This window comes from Zingiber officinale, chromosome 5A (assembly GCF_018446385.1).
Source record: "Zingiber officinale cultivar Zhangliang chromosome 5A, Zo_v1.1, whole genome shotgun sequence".
NCBI lineage: Eukaryota > Viridiplantae > Streptophyta > Magnoliopsida > Zingiberales > Zingiberaceae > Zingiber > Zingiber officinale.
In genome coordinates this window covers 139,408,554-139,426,232 of record NC_055994.1, presented here as the reverse complement: position 1 = coordinate 139,426,232, position 17,679 = coordinate 139,408,554, and the positions used below count along the sequence as shown (strand labels likewise).

The window sequence follows — 17,679 nt, the reverse complement described above, 5'->3', positions numbered from 1 at the left end:
ACCCAACAGAACATGCTTTGAAGGGGAAGATTCTCCTTAAAAAAATATAGATTCGCTACATTAACGACCCCCTAGTGTTGACCCCACAGATATGAAGGGAGATAAATACAAGTACACATGTGTTAGACGCATGGTGGGGTAAACCCTAGGTCGTCGGTTCCTGAGAATTGACCCCTGATCATTACACCAAAGATGTCATGCACCCACCGTCTGTGTTAGCCCTTGGGGCAGAGCTTCTCCTTAAAGGCATGATGATGGATGAATGCTCAAGGTTGAGCATTAGAGATAATGGAAGGGTATAAGACCTTTATTGTAAAGTTTGAATGATAAAAGGTTGACTTTTAAGGAAAAGATTTTTGATGTGTGTTAAGAGGGAAGAAAAATATAGGGTTCAAGTTAAGAAACCCTCATTTATGCTTTAGCATAGGATGAAGAAGAGAGTTGGACTAATATGGGTTAGCCTAACTTAAACATATTATCAAATATAAAAAAGGAAGATTATTGGTGCAATCATCCTTAGGTCAAGGTTAATCAATTTGACTAAGCTCAAATTAGCTCGAGCTTGTGTTTCGATGTTTGACAATATGTGAGAGAGAAGTCAAGTAGGTCAAGGGAGGAGTAAATACTTGTTTGGGAAAGTCCAAACTGAATATTAGAAAATAGGAAGCCCTAACTGGATGTTAGACAATGAACAGTTCTAACTTGAGGTTTTGCAACGAAAATATCTTAGTAAGTGAAGCTAGACAATGAAAGTTCTAACTGGAGGTTAGATAATGAAAAATCCCTAGTGAGTGAAGCTAAGCAATGGAAATCCTAGCGGAGTTAGGCAGTGAAAACCTAGTTGGGAACTAGGCAATGGAAGTGGAAGTCTTAGCGGGACTAGGAAATGAAAAGTTCAAGTGAGTCAAAAGTTGACCAAACACTTGATGATCGGAAGTCCAGTGAGAGTTGGCATGAGATGAAAAGTCCAAGTATGTCAAAGGTTGACCAGACACTTGGTGAAAAAACCCTAGAAGATCAAAGGTGACTGGATGCTAAGCAATGGGAAGTCTCAACGAGTCACGGATGACTTTAAGGTTGAGCAAAGGAACCCTAAACTTGAGTTTAGAGTTTAGGGTTGGGAAATCTATTAGCTTAATATCGATTAGTCCAAAGTTAATCGATTAGGAAGATTGCCTAATTGATTGGGGCATGCTCCAATCGATTAGGCTAATAGCCTAATCCATTGGAAGGTTTTCACGAAGCACAATAAGACTTTGAATCAATTGACTAATCGATTAGACCTTATGTTAATCGATTAGGATAATCAGTTAAAGTATTTTTGAGTAAGAACAAGAAGGACTTGGAATCGATTGGGACAATCGATTCTGACTTCACCAATCAATTAGGGCAATCTATTGAAGCATGTTCACGAGAGCACAATAGGTGTTGTAATCGATTAAAAAATCGATTGAGAGATTTTCGTGAGAAAATCGATTCTGACTTCATATCAAGTTTACTGACAACCCTGACCCTGAAGTAGATCCAAAGTCCTTTAAGCCCGAATTAAGATGCTCACAAACATACTATCTCCTAACATAAGTGTAGATCATTTGCAAAGATCAAATGAGTAATTTTAATTTGTCTGCATTTTGGATGGTAGTTGAAATCCAACTCTAAAGTTAACTTTCTCAATTTTATGGACTCTTAAGTTTGATCAATATCTATTTGTTGAAAAGGGCTCTAAGTCAATGTGTAGTGCATTTTATTGAGGTTTCAAAGCATGATACAAAAAGATTGAGACTACAATTATATATGCAATTATTTTCTAGCTACCTCATTAGACAATCTTTTTTACATCAAGTTAACAACATATAAGATACAAAATTAATCGTTCACATTGATATACTTTGAAAGAAAAATTAGTCAATGATGAAACGATTTGCTTAAATCATATTTTATATTAAGTAGTCCACTTTTTTAGAGGGATTCATAATGGTTTTCTCATAATTGCAAATTAGAGATATTTTTTAAGTTTGTAAGTAAATCCAACTTACCATAGTGTTAGATTGAAAATTTCATTATACACAACTGTTGTTCTTAATTGCTTGGAACTATATACTTGTAAGAAAGTTCTACATAATTTTTTCCTCGACCATCAATATATTGAACTAATAAATTAGGTAAAATAATTTCTAAATCTCATAAGATTAATTAGATATACAAAATTTTATAATCTTTAATATAGATATAGTCTCTCATGATTTAAAGATCATTAGATATTTAAAAAAATAATATAATGAAGATAAGAATATTACTATATTAGAGAGGGATAATCATTTTTAAAGATAAATTTAAAAGTATATTCCTTAAAGAGAAACCCAAAAAACTAATTAATATATTGAAAGCTACTTTACTCAATTAAAAATATCAATAATATTGTATAAATTTACATGTAACTTAATGAATGAGGAGATAATTAGCCTAACTTGCTCCAAATATATGGACTAGTTCTATCCCAAATAGCTAAGGCAACAAAAACAACTATAAATCATGAACTCCCTAACTATATAAACCTTTTCTAGAGAGAAAGAGAGAGAGAGAAAATTCAAATGGTGAGCATGAAAATTCATCAGAAATACATACAATCATACATAGAGCAGCACATGAAATCTTCCTTGCTTATCAAAGATTCAAGATCACATCAAATATTCCACAAAATTTCAAGCACATCGAACACAAAAGGAATAAGTTACACTACTCATACATACATGAGCTTGCTAAACCACAATCCTTGCATGCACACATCCATCAAGTAATTGACTGCATGCATGCTTCCTGATTCCCTGCATAGTACTGAATAATAGATTATATAATTTTATGTAGCAAGAAAATTTTTTCTCACGAGTTGAAATAGCAGCTAGGTTTCGCTTACCTGATCAGAAAGATCTTATATATCTTTCTTCTTCATATAACTAAGCTGAAACATTGGAGGTGGACGGGTTGCGGGGATCATATTTAGCCCACTGTTGCAGAAAATTATTCAAGAACAAAAAAGTGATTATGTATTACGAGAAGAAATTATTGAGGGACGATGTTTTATTGTTACATTCTTTGAGGCCATGCTAAAAGCTTCTCGATGAGGAATATTTGGATTGGCAGACTTAATCCGTTGTATCTCATCTCTGAATACAGATGCCATGTTAGATCATTCAAATATCGGCTATATATAGATATAATGCATACCTCATGAAGTGATTATAAGCTGATGGTGTCCTGTGTTTCTTTGGCACTGAGATTAAAAATAAAGAAAGAAAGAAAGAGAGAAAAGGCCAAGTCAAACGTAAAACTAAAGAAAATTAAAGAAGCATATTGTTGGGTAAAGATGGAAAAGCGAACGTACTTTTCATGCCAAATCTTGCAGCGTTATTCAGTTGACTTGAGGTTGGTGAAGATGATTGAATACCCTATTTCATTCACACATTAATTAACATGAGTGGAAATAATTTTGAAGATAAATCTTGGGAACATTTCAAAGTCATGATTTCTAGCACACAATATTAATCATTTTCTAATTGTCAAGCTTTTTGCCAGACATACATGAAAGTAAGTACAAACACACACCTATAGCAGGCTATAGTCTAGATTAATCAATTACACTTGAGTAAATTGAATTAAACTAACAATATATATAGTTGATACCTAGTGATGAGAACATATAAGTATAGAGCCTAGTTTAGATTTCTTAATTGCAATTATTTTCTTAGCACTAAGTTATGAATATAGGGTTTCATGTGCATGTTTTGTTGAAAACATATATTGTAAAAATAAGTAAAATTAAATATAAATATTTTTTTCATCAACTAGGTATATATTGTGAAGTAGGTTTTTTTAAGAATATGGTTCTTTCAAGTAGAAAGTATGATCTTTTACAAACAAAAAAGAAAAAATTAAGAAAAGAGAGAAAAGAAGAAGAAGAAGAAGAAGAAGAGAGAAGGATCCCCAACAAGTTTTAGCTAGAATTTGAAACAAATACATAATATGAACCTGAAAGCAAACAGACTGGCAAAGCGTAGGGTAAACGCATTGCGTATTTTTGGGATCAAGGAAAGAAAGATTGTTGCAATGACCACACTTCACAGTCACTCTGTCCGTCAACCAGTTGCATGGAACTCCAACCTGCTATGCATCAATGAATATGTTTATCATTTGGATTTAAATGATCAATTTCTCTAACGCAAAATATCTTTTTTGAAAAAAGAACTACAAAATTTAAACAACAACGATTCACTTGTTTTCTCTATACATTAGGGTTAAGTCACATAAACATTCCGACTGTATATGTTGTGTAAAAAAAAAATTAACAAAGCCATCGATCGAGCTGGGGCTCCAAAATCTTAGTAAAATGCAATTGAACAAGCAGTTTAAGTGGATCTTCTGATTAAGTTTCGTTAGGTTACCCATCTCCAAAATATATAAAAATATATATATTAGGTTACATGAACAAGAAAACACCACAAAAATTAGGTGACACGATAATTTAAAGTAGCATGCTAGCTAATAGCTTAAATTTTTACATGTTATCGACAGAAACTGTGCCTATTAACTAGAACAAAATTATATATCCAAAAGATATGGATCTTAACTATGTTTATGATCATAAGATAACATAGTGGTGTTGGGTTGGGCAGATCGACTGTTTTATGATCATCAGATGAAGAAAATAGCATAAAGACAAATAGCAAATGCCTAGTAACGAAGATCAAATGTGAGATGAACGATGTATAATGTTGTTCTTGTACACTCATGAGCTATCTAACTTGAGAAAGCATACAATTAGTTAATTACCGCCAAAAGAGTGTTGCAATAGGTGCAACGAATGTAAGACACATGCTCATTGTTGCAAACCAAGTCCATGAACAAAAGGAGGAAGAAATGATGTCGGAGGAGGAGAAGAAGATAGTGGCGGTGGTGGTGATGGTGGTGGTTATCCTCTTCCACCTTCACTATTCCACTAGTTAGTCTAGCGAAGAGAAGAGGGTTGAGATTGTGAGTGTAGGATGCTAAATTAGGGTTTTCTTATACTGAAAGAATTATATTAGCTAGCCGACAGACACCACTTATATCCGTACAGTCGTGTCATGCCGTCAAAGCTACCCAACTTCTCACCTCTATTATTATAACATGTGTCTAGTTAGAAGGAAAGAAAATAAATAATAAATAAATTTATGTATATATTAAGAGCAATCGAGTGTTGGAAATATAATTAAGGGAAGATATATTAGTTGCATATGGATCCATATAAAGAAACTGCCTTGCATATACTTATTTGAAAGCTTAATTTTACAAATATAAAATATATGATTGTAAAATTTTTGTGCCCCTACTTGATGATGTGACCATTCCTAATTTTAGACATTTAGCAAGAGCCGCCCTCTCTATCTCTGGAAAAACTTCACCTTTTCCAAAGCGATGCACCAGATTTGTGAGCTCCCCCTGGTGCCTATGTTTCAACTACTTATAAAAGCTCGTTTATATTGTTCCTCGAGCCCATGCTATTTCTTCTTTTTTGTTAGTGCCTATGTAGCCTTTAACTTTCTGCATTTACCTTAGGGTGATCTATTTATAGCCCAAGGCTAGGTTTTGACTAAGAGGTGGGTGAAATGGATCCTGCCAAAAGACAATTTCCTTTCTTTTTTTGTTGCGTTGTTCTCCTGATTTGTATTGAGTGCTACCCAAATAGTTGGGCTACAGCAGAGTGTACTACTGCATTTCGCGCCTAAAAATGCATACTTATTTACTTCTGGATTTTGAGGCAGAAGAGCGACCACACACACCGACTGGATTTAATCCGTTCTATCTCACTGCATGTTTTGATTCAGGTGTACTGTTGTTGCCTCATGCTCGCTGGTTCCTTTTTTTGGCTTCTCTAAATCGATCAGTTCGCTCTGCTGAACTGGATCGACTGGGTTGGGCACTTACGAGTTCAACTTTTTTTTTTCGCCGCTTAAATATCCAGCTCGTATGATCCGATTGATTTAGCTCTACATTCATGACCACCAAATAAATCTGAAAAAGTATAAATGGCTTTTGACATGGCACACGAGTTTAACATTGAAGTAGGTATACTATAGCAGAAATTTAGTTCCACTAGATTTGAGTATAACTAAATAGATATGAAGAGAAGTAAATACAGATATATAGATCATAGGCTCATGATGAAATAAACTTCAGATCGTCAATTCTTGAAAATCGATCCCTGACTATTATACCAGATGTCATGCGCCCAACATTTGCACTATACATGGGAGCATCATGAGTGAAACTTAAAGTAATTATGTTTGAAAATGAATTACCAACCCCAAGTAGTCCACTCTGAACCCATGCTGTGAAGAAGAGAACACACTCACAAGTCAATATTGATGAGCTCAATTGGTTGTGGCACCAAGATTCATCATATCCCATTTCATATCCGATAGCGAGCTTCAAGGATTCACCATTGCAATAGATCAATGCAAGTGCTATCTGTTAACTGCAAACCCAAATTACGAGCTAATCACACGGAACTCATCCGTATATTTATGTACCCTGAATTTATTCATGACTTGATGAAATCACACTGGGCATGACAGCTAACGTTCTGGATATAAAGGTCGAACTCACATGGTTATGTTGGCTAACAACAAATCATGAAGAGCATTTATCACAACCACAAAACAACATTTATTATAGGGCGTCCCTCTCTTTAATTTATGAATCATCAGAATTCACAACTATATGATAAGAAAGAAAAGAACTTACATGTGAGAAATGCGGATGCCCAATTAAGAACAATGCAATTGTCAAATAAAAAGAACTGTTTACAAGTTTGGATGATTGATACATGCCATTTGTAAAGTTCTACTCCGTTTTCAGGTGACGCTAAAAGGAACAAGATAATGGAACATCATTTTGCAAATCTAAAATTAATTCGACCACAGGAAACAAGTATAAGATGATTCAACTCAATAATCCACAAATTGGATTCAAAGTTCTTGACATTTTGAATCATTCGCAGTAAAAAGCCAGAATACATTCCTATCCTGTGTAATGTTGCCATCAGCTTTGGGTCCAACAGTTCACATGTATAAGAAAGTAATGTTTGCCTCACGTTAGACCAGAAAATTATAGGTAGAGAACTTTCAGACGCGTCATTATGAAGTTCAACTAGCTGACATTTTAGCATTCATCATGGTACAGTATATTAACGCATGGGTCGAGCATTATCACCTTTTTTTTCCACCATGGTACAGTAAATTAAAACCTAATTATGCAAATAGTAATAGCTGACATTCATTCACTGGGCAGGCAATAAAAGAACATACTGACAACAATGCAATCGAATTAAAACTGAAGGTGTAAAAAGCCTGCCAATGAATTGGTCGTGAAAGGAATCCTGATGTGAATTGAAAGGAACGGGATCTGCAAACATGACAACCCATTTTTAAGATATGATTCTAATCATTATAAGTGATTTGATCCCTGGCAAACCACTCAATTCATAGCTCCTTTAAAATACATACCTACAGCTTCAAGTTTTCTTATCAGCCATCAATACGTTACTTCAATAGCTGCTAAACTCCACAGGACTCACGAGTAGTGACTTTTTCAGGTGAACAGAATTTTATGAAATGCAGAAATATTGAACACAAATAATGAACAAAGTATCAATCTATGGAATATTTTGCTAAAAGCGACAAACTCTAGGGGGGAAATTGAAATTTCTCCTATTTTTAGCAAACCAAAGTCATGAGAGGACAGCTCACAGCAACCCATTAAAACTGCTGCATTGCAAATTATATTGAAGGTCATGAGTGGCACTTACCTGCTGTTTTTTTCTGTTTGGCGCTATCTGGGATGCTGAAGCTCAAAGTACAGGAAGGCAAAAGGCAATTGCTGAGTACAATTATTAGGGAATCTTGTATGCAGAAACATCTATATCGCATACGATCAAATGTTCAGATCCCACAACACACAAAGATATTTTGTAGATGATATGGCATCCATGTGATACTTGAATATGTTCTTAAAACATTTGTTGCTGTCAAATGCTGCATGAGGTTGAAGTACCACATGGGCATCAATGAAACACAGCGCGCACATTGATTCAAAATCAAATATATTCATTTTCACCTGAGTCCATTGGCTAGGTGGTCACAAACGAAAAAGGAATGCAGCTCACTCGATAGTGTTGGCTGGGTAAATCATATTCTTCCATTGCACTCTAATTAATTGCAGCAAAACTACCACCCTCCAGCCAACTGGGATCCCCGTGGAGACCAATGAACTCTAACTAAGACCATATGATAAGAAGGATTCAAGTACATTAAATAGTATTTCATTTCGTTAATTAGAATTTTCTTTGGTACATAACTATAAAATTTATTTGCCACCTTTGAACATGTCTATATTATATCAATGTGGTCTGACCCTTTTCCGGGACCCACATTCACAGGAGTTTTGTGCTCCTTTTTATCATCTAGTGTGTGTATATATATATATAAAATCTCATACATCCATCTTAGTTCCCTATCAAAGAATAGATCAAAATGCATGATTAAAGTACAAACTACAACGGCTCCAGAAAGACTTCAAAATATATGAAATAGCTTCATGTGATCTTAACCATCACTTTAAACCAAGTTAAGGTAAATATGCTATGTTCTAATATTACGAGATTGCAAAGAATTCACTGAACCATAGGAAATAAATTTTGCAGGCAAAAAGAAGAATTGGGGCAGCAAATAAATGAGATTTTTTTATAAAAAAAATGTCATATACAGGACAAAATCCAGTGATTATCACAAGCAAAAAGGCAGGAGGCTATAACACGTTCATGGAAAAAATAATCTCAACCTTGGCAGGGCCTGGATTTTGCAGCATAGGCAACGCTGTAATTCTTAGATAGGTTGAGCTCATCTCAACATCACCCCAATTGGCCACCAAACTGGCGAGCTTATTGAATTAATCAAATTTGGATTTTACCCGCTTAGACAGTTCAAGGGTTGAGGCAGTAGCTTATTCCCCTGTATGGATCACAGTCTGGAATTGATGGGACAGAACTACGGTCAGTAAACCCTTTAACACTACTTTTGTAGTTCACAAAGGGAATTGCCACCTAACTATGCCATATGAAGAGAAAGATCTTCCCGAAGCTCATTCCTAAATGTTTAAAAACAATAAAATGGTTAGAATTCTATATAAGAAATTTAAAACAAACCATCGTCCATATTATAACTCTTCATTTCAATAACTGAACATAAATGTGAAGACATAGTTTGGCTACAAATTCTTTATGATTTTTCAGTCAAGATACCCCAAAAATATAAAATATTTCGAATTGAAAATGAGCAAATAAAAGGGAAAAAAACACCACTTGCCAAACTAGACAACTTGTCTCAATAACTGAATTCCAACATGTAAAAATGTGAAGAAAAAAAATTTAGTTATGCTCTTCATGATTTTCCAGGCAAATTATGATAAAAACAGATCAGGAAAAACAGGAAGACCGACTGACCTTCACACACTATCCACTCCATACATTACCGGAAGGGCCAATAGCTTGCCGTTATGAACAAATCCACCACATTGAAAGGGTAAGAAATGATGGTCGAATGCCGGATTCATCCCACACAAGGAAAAGAATGCCCCTTTCAACTGCAGACACTGTAGCAGTTGAGAATATGTACTATCTAAAAAAATAATTTACATGACTAATCCAGTAAAAAAATCATCTTTAACTTTCTAGCAATGCATTGCCCTTAAGTAGTTTAACAAGCTGAATTGGCTCATCATAGTCAGCAATGTTGAGCCACAGGCAAGAAAAGCAGTTGCATATTCTTCCTTCAGGAAGGTCAAAGAACAAACTCTACACTTCATGGTAAGGGATTATATAAATTATAGTATCTTATAGTCACCTACTCGTATGATCCTTTAACAACCTCTTCACAAAGTATAAATATCATAAACATGCTAGAACATTATTCAAATGTTGTTTAGAAAGCGGGACGGAAGCCACATGAGTTATACATGTGAAAGCAACAGTAATTATCTCATAATTGCAAGCTAGGAAACAACATAGAACCTAATCCTCACTAACCTAACAAGTAAAAGAATGCACTAAAATTTTGTGAAATATGAGAATATATTTTTCTAATCTTCATGAATCCATAACGACCTGTAAATCTGCATCTAGAATATTTGTAAGCTGTGTGATATTCCAACATGGCTGCAAAGCCTACTGTAACCATATTTCAATCACCGTTATATCCGTTGTCAAATGAGCATACAATAGTTACCTGGAATAAATCCAAGTAGTCTCAACACCAGTGTAGTATACTAGAATTTAAACTATTAACAATTAGTTTCTTAATAGTAACGTGATTTCTCGAAGGAAAAAAAAATCATTTATAAAAGAAAGTAGAGATCTGCTAAAGGCAAAACTCATCTGAATATTTCAGATCTCACAAGAAAGTTCCTAAAGTTAACAATTAAGCTTTAGGGAAATCCAATAGCAGGTCAAAAACAATGCTCAAAATAGTCAAGAATATAATGTTATTAACCATTGTTGTGGCAACTTAGCTGCTAGTCTGCTACTTACAAGAGTGTCTCATGGCATTATAAGATTAGAGTTGGAGGTACAAGGATATCTTCACCAATTTCCAAGAGTGTCTCAAATGCAAGTGGTTAGTTTTATTGCAGGTAAAATTCCATTGTTTCAAATTTCAAATAAACCAAATAAGGCAGAAATGAACGAATGCAATGCAATACAGAAAACAAAAGCTCAAATTTGCCAGAGAAACAAACTTCAAACAGAAGTGAACAAAAAAATAGTCTATCAACGACAAAATCGTGGATTAAAAAAAAAACAAATGTGAAGAAGATGCACTTGTTGACTACCAGCGGTAGGTAGGGTGCTTGAAGGAGCAGCAGAAAGCCACCGGTTTTATACACATCTCATCGAGTTAATTCAATTAAGTGTAATTCAATCAACAGCAACGGCAAAGAACATACCTCCGTCAAATTGCAGCATCTCGAAACCTGACCAGTTTGGGAGGCTACATCTATCATCACATGCTTTGAAACGAAAAAGGAATCGAGACGAGGAAAAGAAGCCAAGTTCATTGTCGAATAGTTCCTTGTAGTCACAAGGCGTCACTTGTTCTCAGGAATTCAGAAACAGTAGAAGAAAGTTTTTCATATCGACAGAAAGGAAACTAGGGTTCGAGAATTAAAGGGGACACAAAAGGCGACGATTCCGGTCGAACTTGAGGGCTTCTTCATCGGAAGGGAGAGAAGCGACGGGAAGGAAGAATAGATGGGAGGAGGATACTCCATCCCAGACCATGGCAAGGACAGCCGTCAATCCCTCGAGGAAGCCTTCTCTTGAATAAAGAAGCAGCGCGTATCGGCACGAATTTATATACACATAAGAGCTCATCATACAACTCACGAAGCAGAACATCTGTTCTTCACGAAGGTTTGCCCCTTTTTTTCGTTTTGTTTTTCACCCAACTAAAAAAATCGTAAAAACCGCCGTTGCCGGGGATCGAACCCGGGTCACCCGCGTGACAGGCGGGAATACTTACCACTATACTACAACGACTTATGCCAAAACGAATGTAGATAACTTATAAATTTGTAAATTTCCTTTCTTCGTCAATAACTCAGCACTATCAAATCATTTCCCATCTATTTGGGCTGGCCCCACATAGGCCCTCATGGATGTTAGACCATTAACATGTAAACGCCAGCAGCAGCAATTCAGGCCTTTTAGGCCCATGTCCTAGCATAATTCCTGCCCAATAAGTTGGTCTGGTTGCCGACCCAATTGGTTCGACTTGAGGTTCATTTGCGATGGCTTCGAGTCCTATTTCAATTAGTCACGTGTAGATTATTATTTACCTCTCAGATATTTACTTGTGAAAATTTTGCTCGTTTATAACTTTTACTCATGCCCAATTATTATTTACCTCTTAGTCATTAGATGCAACAGCATTGAGTTCCAAATAATATTTTACTAATGTAATCTACTCCAACTGGATCAATTTTGAAAGGGTAAAATTATCTAGAATGCTCCTTAAACAAGAAATATTTTTAAAATTAAATTTAGTGATCTTTATTTTAATCAAAATAATTTTTACTAAATTTCGTACTTACCAGTCAAGATATTATTTTAAAAATCTAATAAAATATTCTAAAGAAGGTCAAAATCCATTTCTGATTAAAATCGTTGCTGTCAATAAAGTCGGTTCCATTTCATATATTTCCAGAAATGATTTTAATTCCGTTTTAGTCCAATATTTATAAAACTGTAATATTGATTTGATTTTAAAATTTGAACCAAACAGAATTACTTTAAACAGTTAAGAGTTTAGATTTGCTTATGCTTGATTCGATTACATCCCTAATAGTGACGGAATGAGATCCTCTGGTCTCCTTGTCCTGGTCCGCTCTTGAACCAGGATAAGGGGGTTGGTGGGAGGCAATGACCCCCACCTGTTATTGGGACAGCGATCCTCTGGTTCAGGATCCCTGGACCCTTGTATGTTCATTGGATAGGTGGACATGCAGGACCTATGAAATAGGTGGGGTTCAATTCATCCAACCAATGAACATGCAGGACCTCCTCTGGTCCAGAAGATTCTGAACTAGAGAATCTGACATCTTGTTATTGCCCCACACTAATATAAAAACTGGACCAGCCCAATCTTTGTGGACTAGAGGATCTCATCCTAACAGCGCCTACCTAAAACCTACTATTCTCACCGTTGATGCTGCTTAACCAGATTGACGGTTCTGATGAGTTTTTGTACTCCCCGCGTCTCGAAAGAGAACAAAAGAATCGATTTGACTGCGTTGCCGAACCCTAACCCTCCATTTCTGTCTTTGTATAATTAGTTCGTGATTCGCTTCCCTCCCTCCCTCTGGCTTGCTAATCTCTTCTCTTTTCCTGCAATTGTCTTGTGTTTCTGGGGATCTGTAACTACCGGTCATAGATTGAATTCGGAAAAACATTGTGTTTTTTTTCTATTAATTGTTATTCGTCAATCGTACTTGATGTTTTTCTACATCTCAATATTTTATATAGATGCAAATCTTAAACGAAGATCCAATTACGCCTTTGGGCTCTCTCGTTGCATGGTTATATGTAGATTTCAGCAGGGTTTAATATTTATCTGCACCCAGAATTCTGGGTTGGATCAAGTAATGATTTTCAAATTTGCAGGAAATGGCTAGGACGAAACCTACTCTGAGGAAACCAGAGTTCATTAAGGTTAATCAACTCAGTCCGGGTACCAATGGCCATACGCTCGTAGTGAAGGTGGTGGATGCAAAGACGGTTCTAGCAAAGGGGTGCATTAATGCTCCTCAGGTTCGTCAGATGCGCTTAGCAGAATGTTTGGTGTGAGATGAAACTGGAATGATCGCCTTTACAGCCAGGAGACCGTTTTTTTATTATTGTCTTCTTTTTTTTTTTTGCTTCTCTTTTCATCAAAGGAAGATCCTTTCTTGTTGCCTTGTTTTTTGCACATAATCATGTCCGATTATTTTATACTCTGAGCGCATGTTATGCCATAATTCTACTTACATTCTTCTTGGCGTCGGATGCTACCATTACATTTTTAAAAGTTGAAGCTCATCAAATTCTACATGATTAGTCATGGTCTATCAAACCGCTAAAGTGAGTGTGTACAGCTTTAAAACAGGACCCAGTTAATTGGTTTTACAATTCAAAAAGAAAAAGAGGAAAAGTTGAACACTGCCATTTTTTTTTCCATTGTCATTTGACGTGTTGGACCCTTCAATTTTACATGAAGTATGTATTTGGATTCAGTTAGCTTTGTTGGATGTATGAGAGTCTGACTCTGTGTCATCCAAGAAAGCAAAGGAGGATAATGGAAAGAGAACCTGTTTATTGGTTAAACTAAATAAATGTTCAATCTTATTCACAGCATCTATTGACCTCTACATGATAGTGAGTGACTAAAATGGAGCATTTGGTTCATATTTGTTAAAATTTTATTGAGTTTGTAAAATTTAAGCTGCTTTAAGTCTAAGGCCTTCTTTAAGATTGTAAACAAGGTCTATCTTATTAAATCTCTGGCCAGCATATTTTTTATGTTTATTTTCAAAATTTTGCAATTAAGGTTAATTGATTACCAAGCTCATTAAATATTAAATATTAAGTATAGATCAAAGCACTTAATAAGTAGAAAAACTTAATATGTTTGTGTATGTATGCTTCTATATACAAGATGTAAACAGACTAAAAACAAGTTTGTCAAAAAGCTGCAATTGCTCATAAGCTCTATTCATCATCTTTAACAAGTCTAGGTTGGTCAATTTCTACCTTGGTTCATTTAGTTAGTCTGAGTTAACTGTTTAATTCATTTAGTTATCATGCTGGTAATATCTATCATCTTACTGAGTCAGTGTTGTCGTGTTACCATATGAACGGGATTGTTTATAATTACAAGCGTACTATTACGAACTGTAGAAAGGATATAAGCATATAATGAAATATATAAGAATAGCTGTGAAGCCCTTGATTCCTCTTAATTCCTAGTAGCTAGCATTTTTTCAGTGACATGTTTTCAGTAAAATTTCTACTGCTCATCTGGTATGATTAATTTGACTCTCTTTAGAATAATGAGGTCATTACTGCTGTGGAATTGCTCAGATAGATCCATAGATGTGATTTTTTTTTTCTTCCGCTAATGTTTTTGATTTTGAGGCCTTAGTAACTATGAATGCTGATCCCGTCCGGAAGCTGAGTCAGATGAAGGCGGACCTTGTTGTGCTAAAAGTTGACGGAGAGTCGTTGAGATGCTGAATCAGCGAGGTACCCCCTGAACAGGTTCGCACGGGTGGTTCTACGGAGAGAAGGGCTCAAGATGATGACGCTATTGATCTGCACACACTCAGACGAGTCCATCGGTCGTTAGAGACCAGAAATCAGGGAAAAAGTCCCCGGATCAGGCCCTCCGACGCTCAAGTCAGGTACTTTTTCCCTAGAAATCACAGAGAAAACACGAAAAGTAAAAGACGGGTAAGAAATGACAAGTGAGCGTACCTGCGTAAGGGACAAATCATCCCTTTTTATACTGCAACTGAGGCTTCTGGAACCTGGCGAATGTCAGGGAATGTCGGATGTCAGGCTTTGTCTGGCGGTGGTCGACACGTGGCTTTCTCTCATAGGCTGGTGGAGGAACCAAGAGGAGTATGAGCCTCCCACTGTTAGAATATTCCCTGACATGTGATGATTGCTCTCTGACAAGTGGTTACGATTCCTTGCAAGTCTATTTGTCATGTAGTGTCTGGCCTCCTGACCCACCCACCTTCGTCTGCGTTATTCGAAGCATGTACATCCCAACGATCTGCTGATTCCCGACCCGCCTCTGTTTATTGCTATCCATGGCATGTATGTTCCGACCTGCACGTTGGGTCTCATTTCCGACCCGCATCTGCCTATTGCTATCCAGGCATGTACACTCCGACTGCACGTTGGGTCTAATTCCCGACCCGCATATTGTTATACATGGTATGAACGTCCCGACCTGCACGCTGGGTCGGTTCCCTGACCTGCATCTGTCTGCTGTTATCCATGGTATGAACGTCCCAACCTGCACGCTGGGTCGGTTCCCTGACCTGCATCTGTCCGCTGTTATCCATGGTATGAATGTCCCGACCTGCACGCTGGGTCGGTTCCCTGACCTGCATCTGTCCACTGTTATCTATGGTATGAACGTCCCGACCTGCACGCTAGGTCTGTCCGCCGACCCACATGTGTGCTTTTATCTATAGCATAAGCGTTCCGATCTACACGCTGGGTCTGTCCGCCGACCCACATGTGTGCTTTTATCCATAGCATGAGCGTTCCGATCTACACGCTAGGTCTGTCCGTCGACCCACATATGTGCTTTTATCTATGGCATGAGTGTTCCGATCTACACGCTGCGTCTGTCCGTCGACCCACATGTGTGCTTTTATCCATAGCATGAGCGTTCCGACCTGCACGCTGGGTCTGTCCGTCGATCCACCTGTGTGCTTTTATCCATGGCATGAGCGTTCCGACCTGCACGCTGGGTCTGTCCGCCGACCCACCTGTGTGCTTTTATCCATGACATGAGTGTTCCGACCTACACGCTGGGTCTGATTCTCGACCTGCATCTATTTTCCTGTCAGCCGGACTGTTGACCAGCCACGCTGACTTGACTTTTGACCTTACTGACTTCCCTGTCAGCTAAACTGTTGACCATCCACGCTGGCTTGATTCCTGACCTTACTGACTTCCCTGTCAGCTAAACTGTTGACCAGTCATGCTGGCTTGACTTCTGATCTTGCTGACTTCCCTGTCAGCTGGCCTGTTGACCAGCCATGCTGGCTTGACTTCTGACCTTCCTGCCTTACAGGTCAGCTTGATTCTTGACCCTCCTATAGTCTTGACTTTCAACCACATCATCCTATCGACCCCATAAAACACACACCGTATCATATGCATTCATCTTTTTGAACTTATGCAGATGATTGTGTCCACCATTTAGCATAAGCAAATCTCAAAGCAATACCACTATCATTGTCTTCTGTGATTTGAGTGAGTCAATATTATTTCTTGGCGAGCTTGTATTAGCACTAATGTCTGGAATTTTTTCAACCCAGTTGATTTGATGAAGAAAGATGCTCTACTGTAAGACTCAGGAATGTGAAAATTGACATGTTTAGAAGGTCAATGAGGCTTGCTGTGGACAAGTGGAGCCGGATTGAAATCACAAGTCCAACTGATTTAACTGTAAAAGAGGACAACAATCTTTCTTTGATGAGTATGAGCTGGACGAAGAGTGACTTGAAAATGGCTATTGCATCAGTTCCTGATATTTTTGAAGTTACAAGACGAACTGAGATCCCAAATTTCCTATCTTCTCTATCTCACTGTGTGGAGTTTCTCGGCTGGAGTCTTTCTAGGTGAAAGATTGTCTCGGGAAAATCATCAAGGTGCCAGGATTGATTAACACTATGATAGATCTTTGTGAATGAATTGGAGTCAGAATAATCTATCATTAACTTGTATTCTGTATCTTAATTTGGAGGACCAACTGGTTTTATTAGCTTATCTAAACAGTTGGTGATCATGCCACCTTTTTTTATTCCGATAAAATGTTTGCACCTGCTCTGGTACTTTTATTGATCTGATCTTCGACTGATGCTATTGCGTTCAAGCTAAAAGTAAACAGGATGGTTTCGGATTCCAAAGATGAAGAAAGACCTTATTTTTCCCGGAGCATAGCATAAAGGGCATACGAGATAGGAAAAGAAAATGTACAATGAGAATTGGCACTGCTTGTAGTGCGAGAAAAAGGATCTAGCTTGTGTTCAGTGGGGGATGTGTGTAAAGCAGTAACACCATATCTTTCTTGCAATGTCAATTCTCTTCTTTTGGACTCCACTAAAATAGCTGAATTGACTGATACTGGAAATGCAGGGTTGATGTGGAGGGACACTTCAGAATTTGGAGCTCCACGGGCAAAAATTTATTCAACAACCAGACACAGCACACGGTACAAGAAATCATAGTTATCTTACTCTCCTTTCCCTGATCAGAACTTATAAACTGTGTATCCTTGGAGATCATTGGTTGATTGGCTTCCCAATGCAGCGGTT

The 17,679-nt window shown here is 37.1% G+C and overlaps 1 protein-coding gene, 1 long non-coding RNA gene, 1 other non-coding gene and 1 pseudogene across 4 annotated transcripts; 1 reads left to right on the top strand and 3 right to left on the bottom strand.

Moving 5' to 3' along the window:
- Positions 1-2,634: 2,634 nt before the first annotated feature.
- LOC121983313 (protein DROOPING LEAF-like) lies at positions 2,635-5,027 on the bottom strand. 2 transcript variants are annotated; one of them, XM_042536251.1, is made up of 7 exons: positions 4,828-5,027; positions 4,027-4,158; positions 3,383-3,446; positions 3,226-3,271; positions 3,089-3,164; positions 2,915-3,005; positions 2,635-2,835 (listed from the first exon to the last, which is right to left on the bottom strand). In XM_042536251.1, exons 1-6 carry the CDS (start codon positions 4,894-4,896, stop codon positions 2,955-2,957), a joined length of 438 nt encoding a protein of 145 aa, XP_042392185.1. In that variant the 5' UTR covers positions 4,897-5,027; the 3' UTR covers positions 2,635-2,835; positions 2,915-2,954. The 2 variants fall into 2 exon arrangements, with proteins under 2 accessions (XP_042392185.1, XP_042392186.1); XM_042536252.1 differs by having other exon boundaries at positions 2,635-2,825.
- A 3,706-nt stretch (positions 5,028-8,733) lies between these two features.
- LOC121982097 lies at positions 8,734-11,515 on the bottom strand. The gene is made up of 3 exons (XR_006112003.1): positions 11,032-11,515; positions 9,536-9,675; positions 8,734-9,180 (listed from the first exon to the last, which is right to left on the bottom strand). It is a non-coding gene; the product is annotated as an uncharacterized LOC121982097 (long non-coding RNA).
- Positions 11,516-11,551: 36 nt separating this feature from the next.
- On the bottom strand, positions 11,552-11,623 carry TRNAD-GUC. The gene has a single exon. It is a non-coding gene; the product is annotated as a tRNA-Asp (tRNA).
- Positions 11,624-12,906: 1,283 nt separating this feature from the next.
- Positions 12,907-16,987, top strand: LOC121980085 (annotated as a pseudogene).
- Positions 16,988-17,679: the final 692 nt, after the last annotated feature.

What these genes read in the sequence shown, in the direction of transcription:
- LOC121983313 (XM_042536251.1), bottom strand. Translation starts at nt 4,896, where the DNA reads ATGGACTTGGTTTGCAACAATGAGCATGTGTCTTACATTCGTTGCACC. An exon ending in ATTGCAACACTCTTTTGGCG is followed by an intron (nt 4,159 to 4,827) that starts GTAATTAACTAA and finishes GATGCATAGCAG; the next exon opens with GTTGGAGTTCCATGCAACTG. An exon ending in GCCAGTCTGTTTGCTTTCAG is followed by an intron (nt 3,447 to 4,026) that starts GTTCATATTATG and finishes TGAATGAAATAG; the next exon opens with GGTATTCAATCATCTTCACC.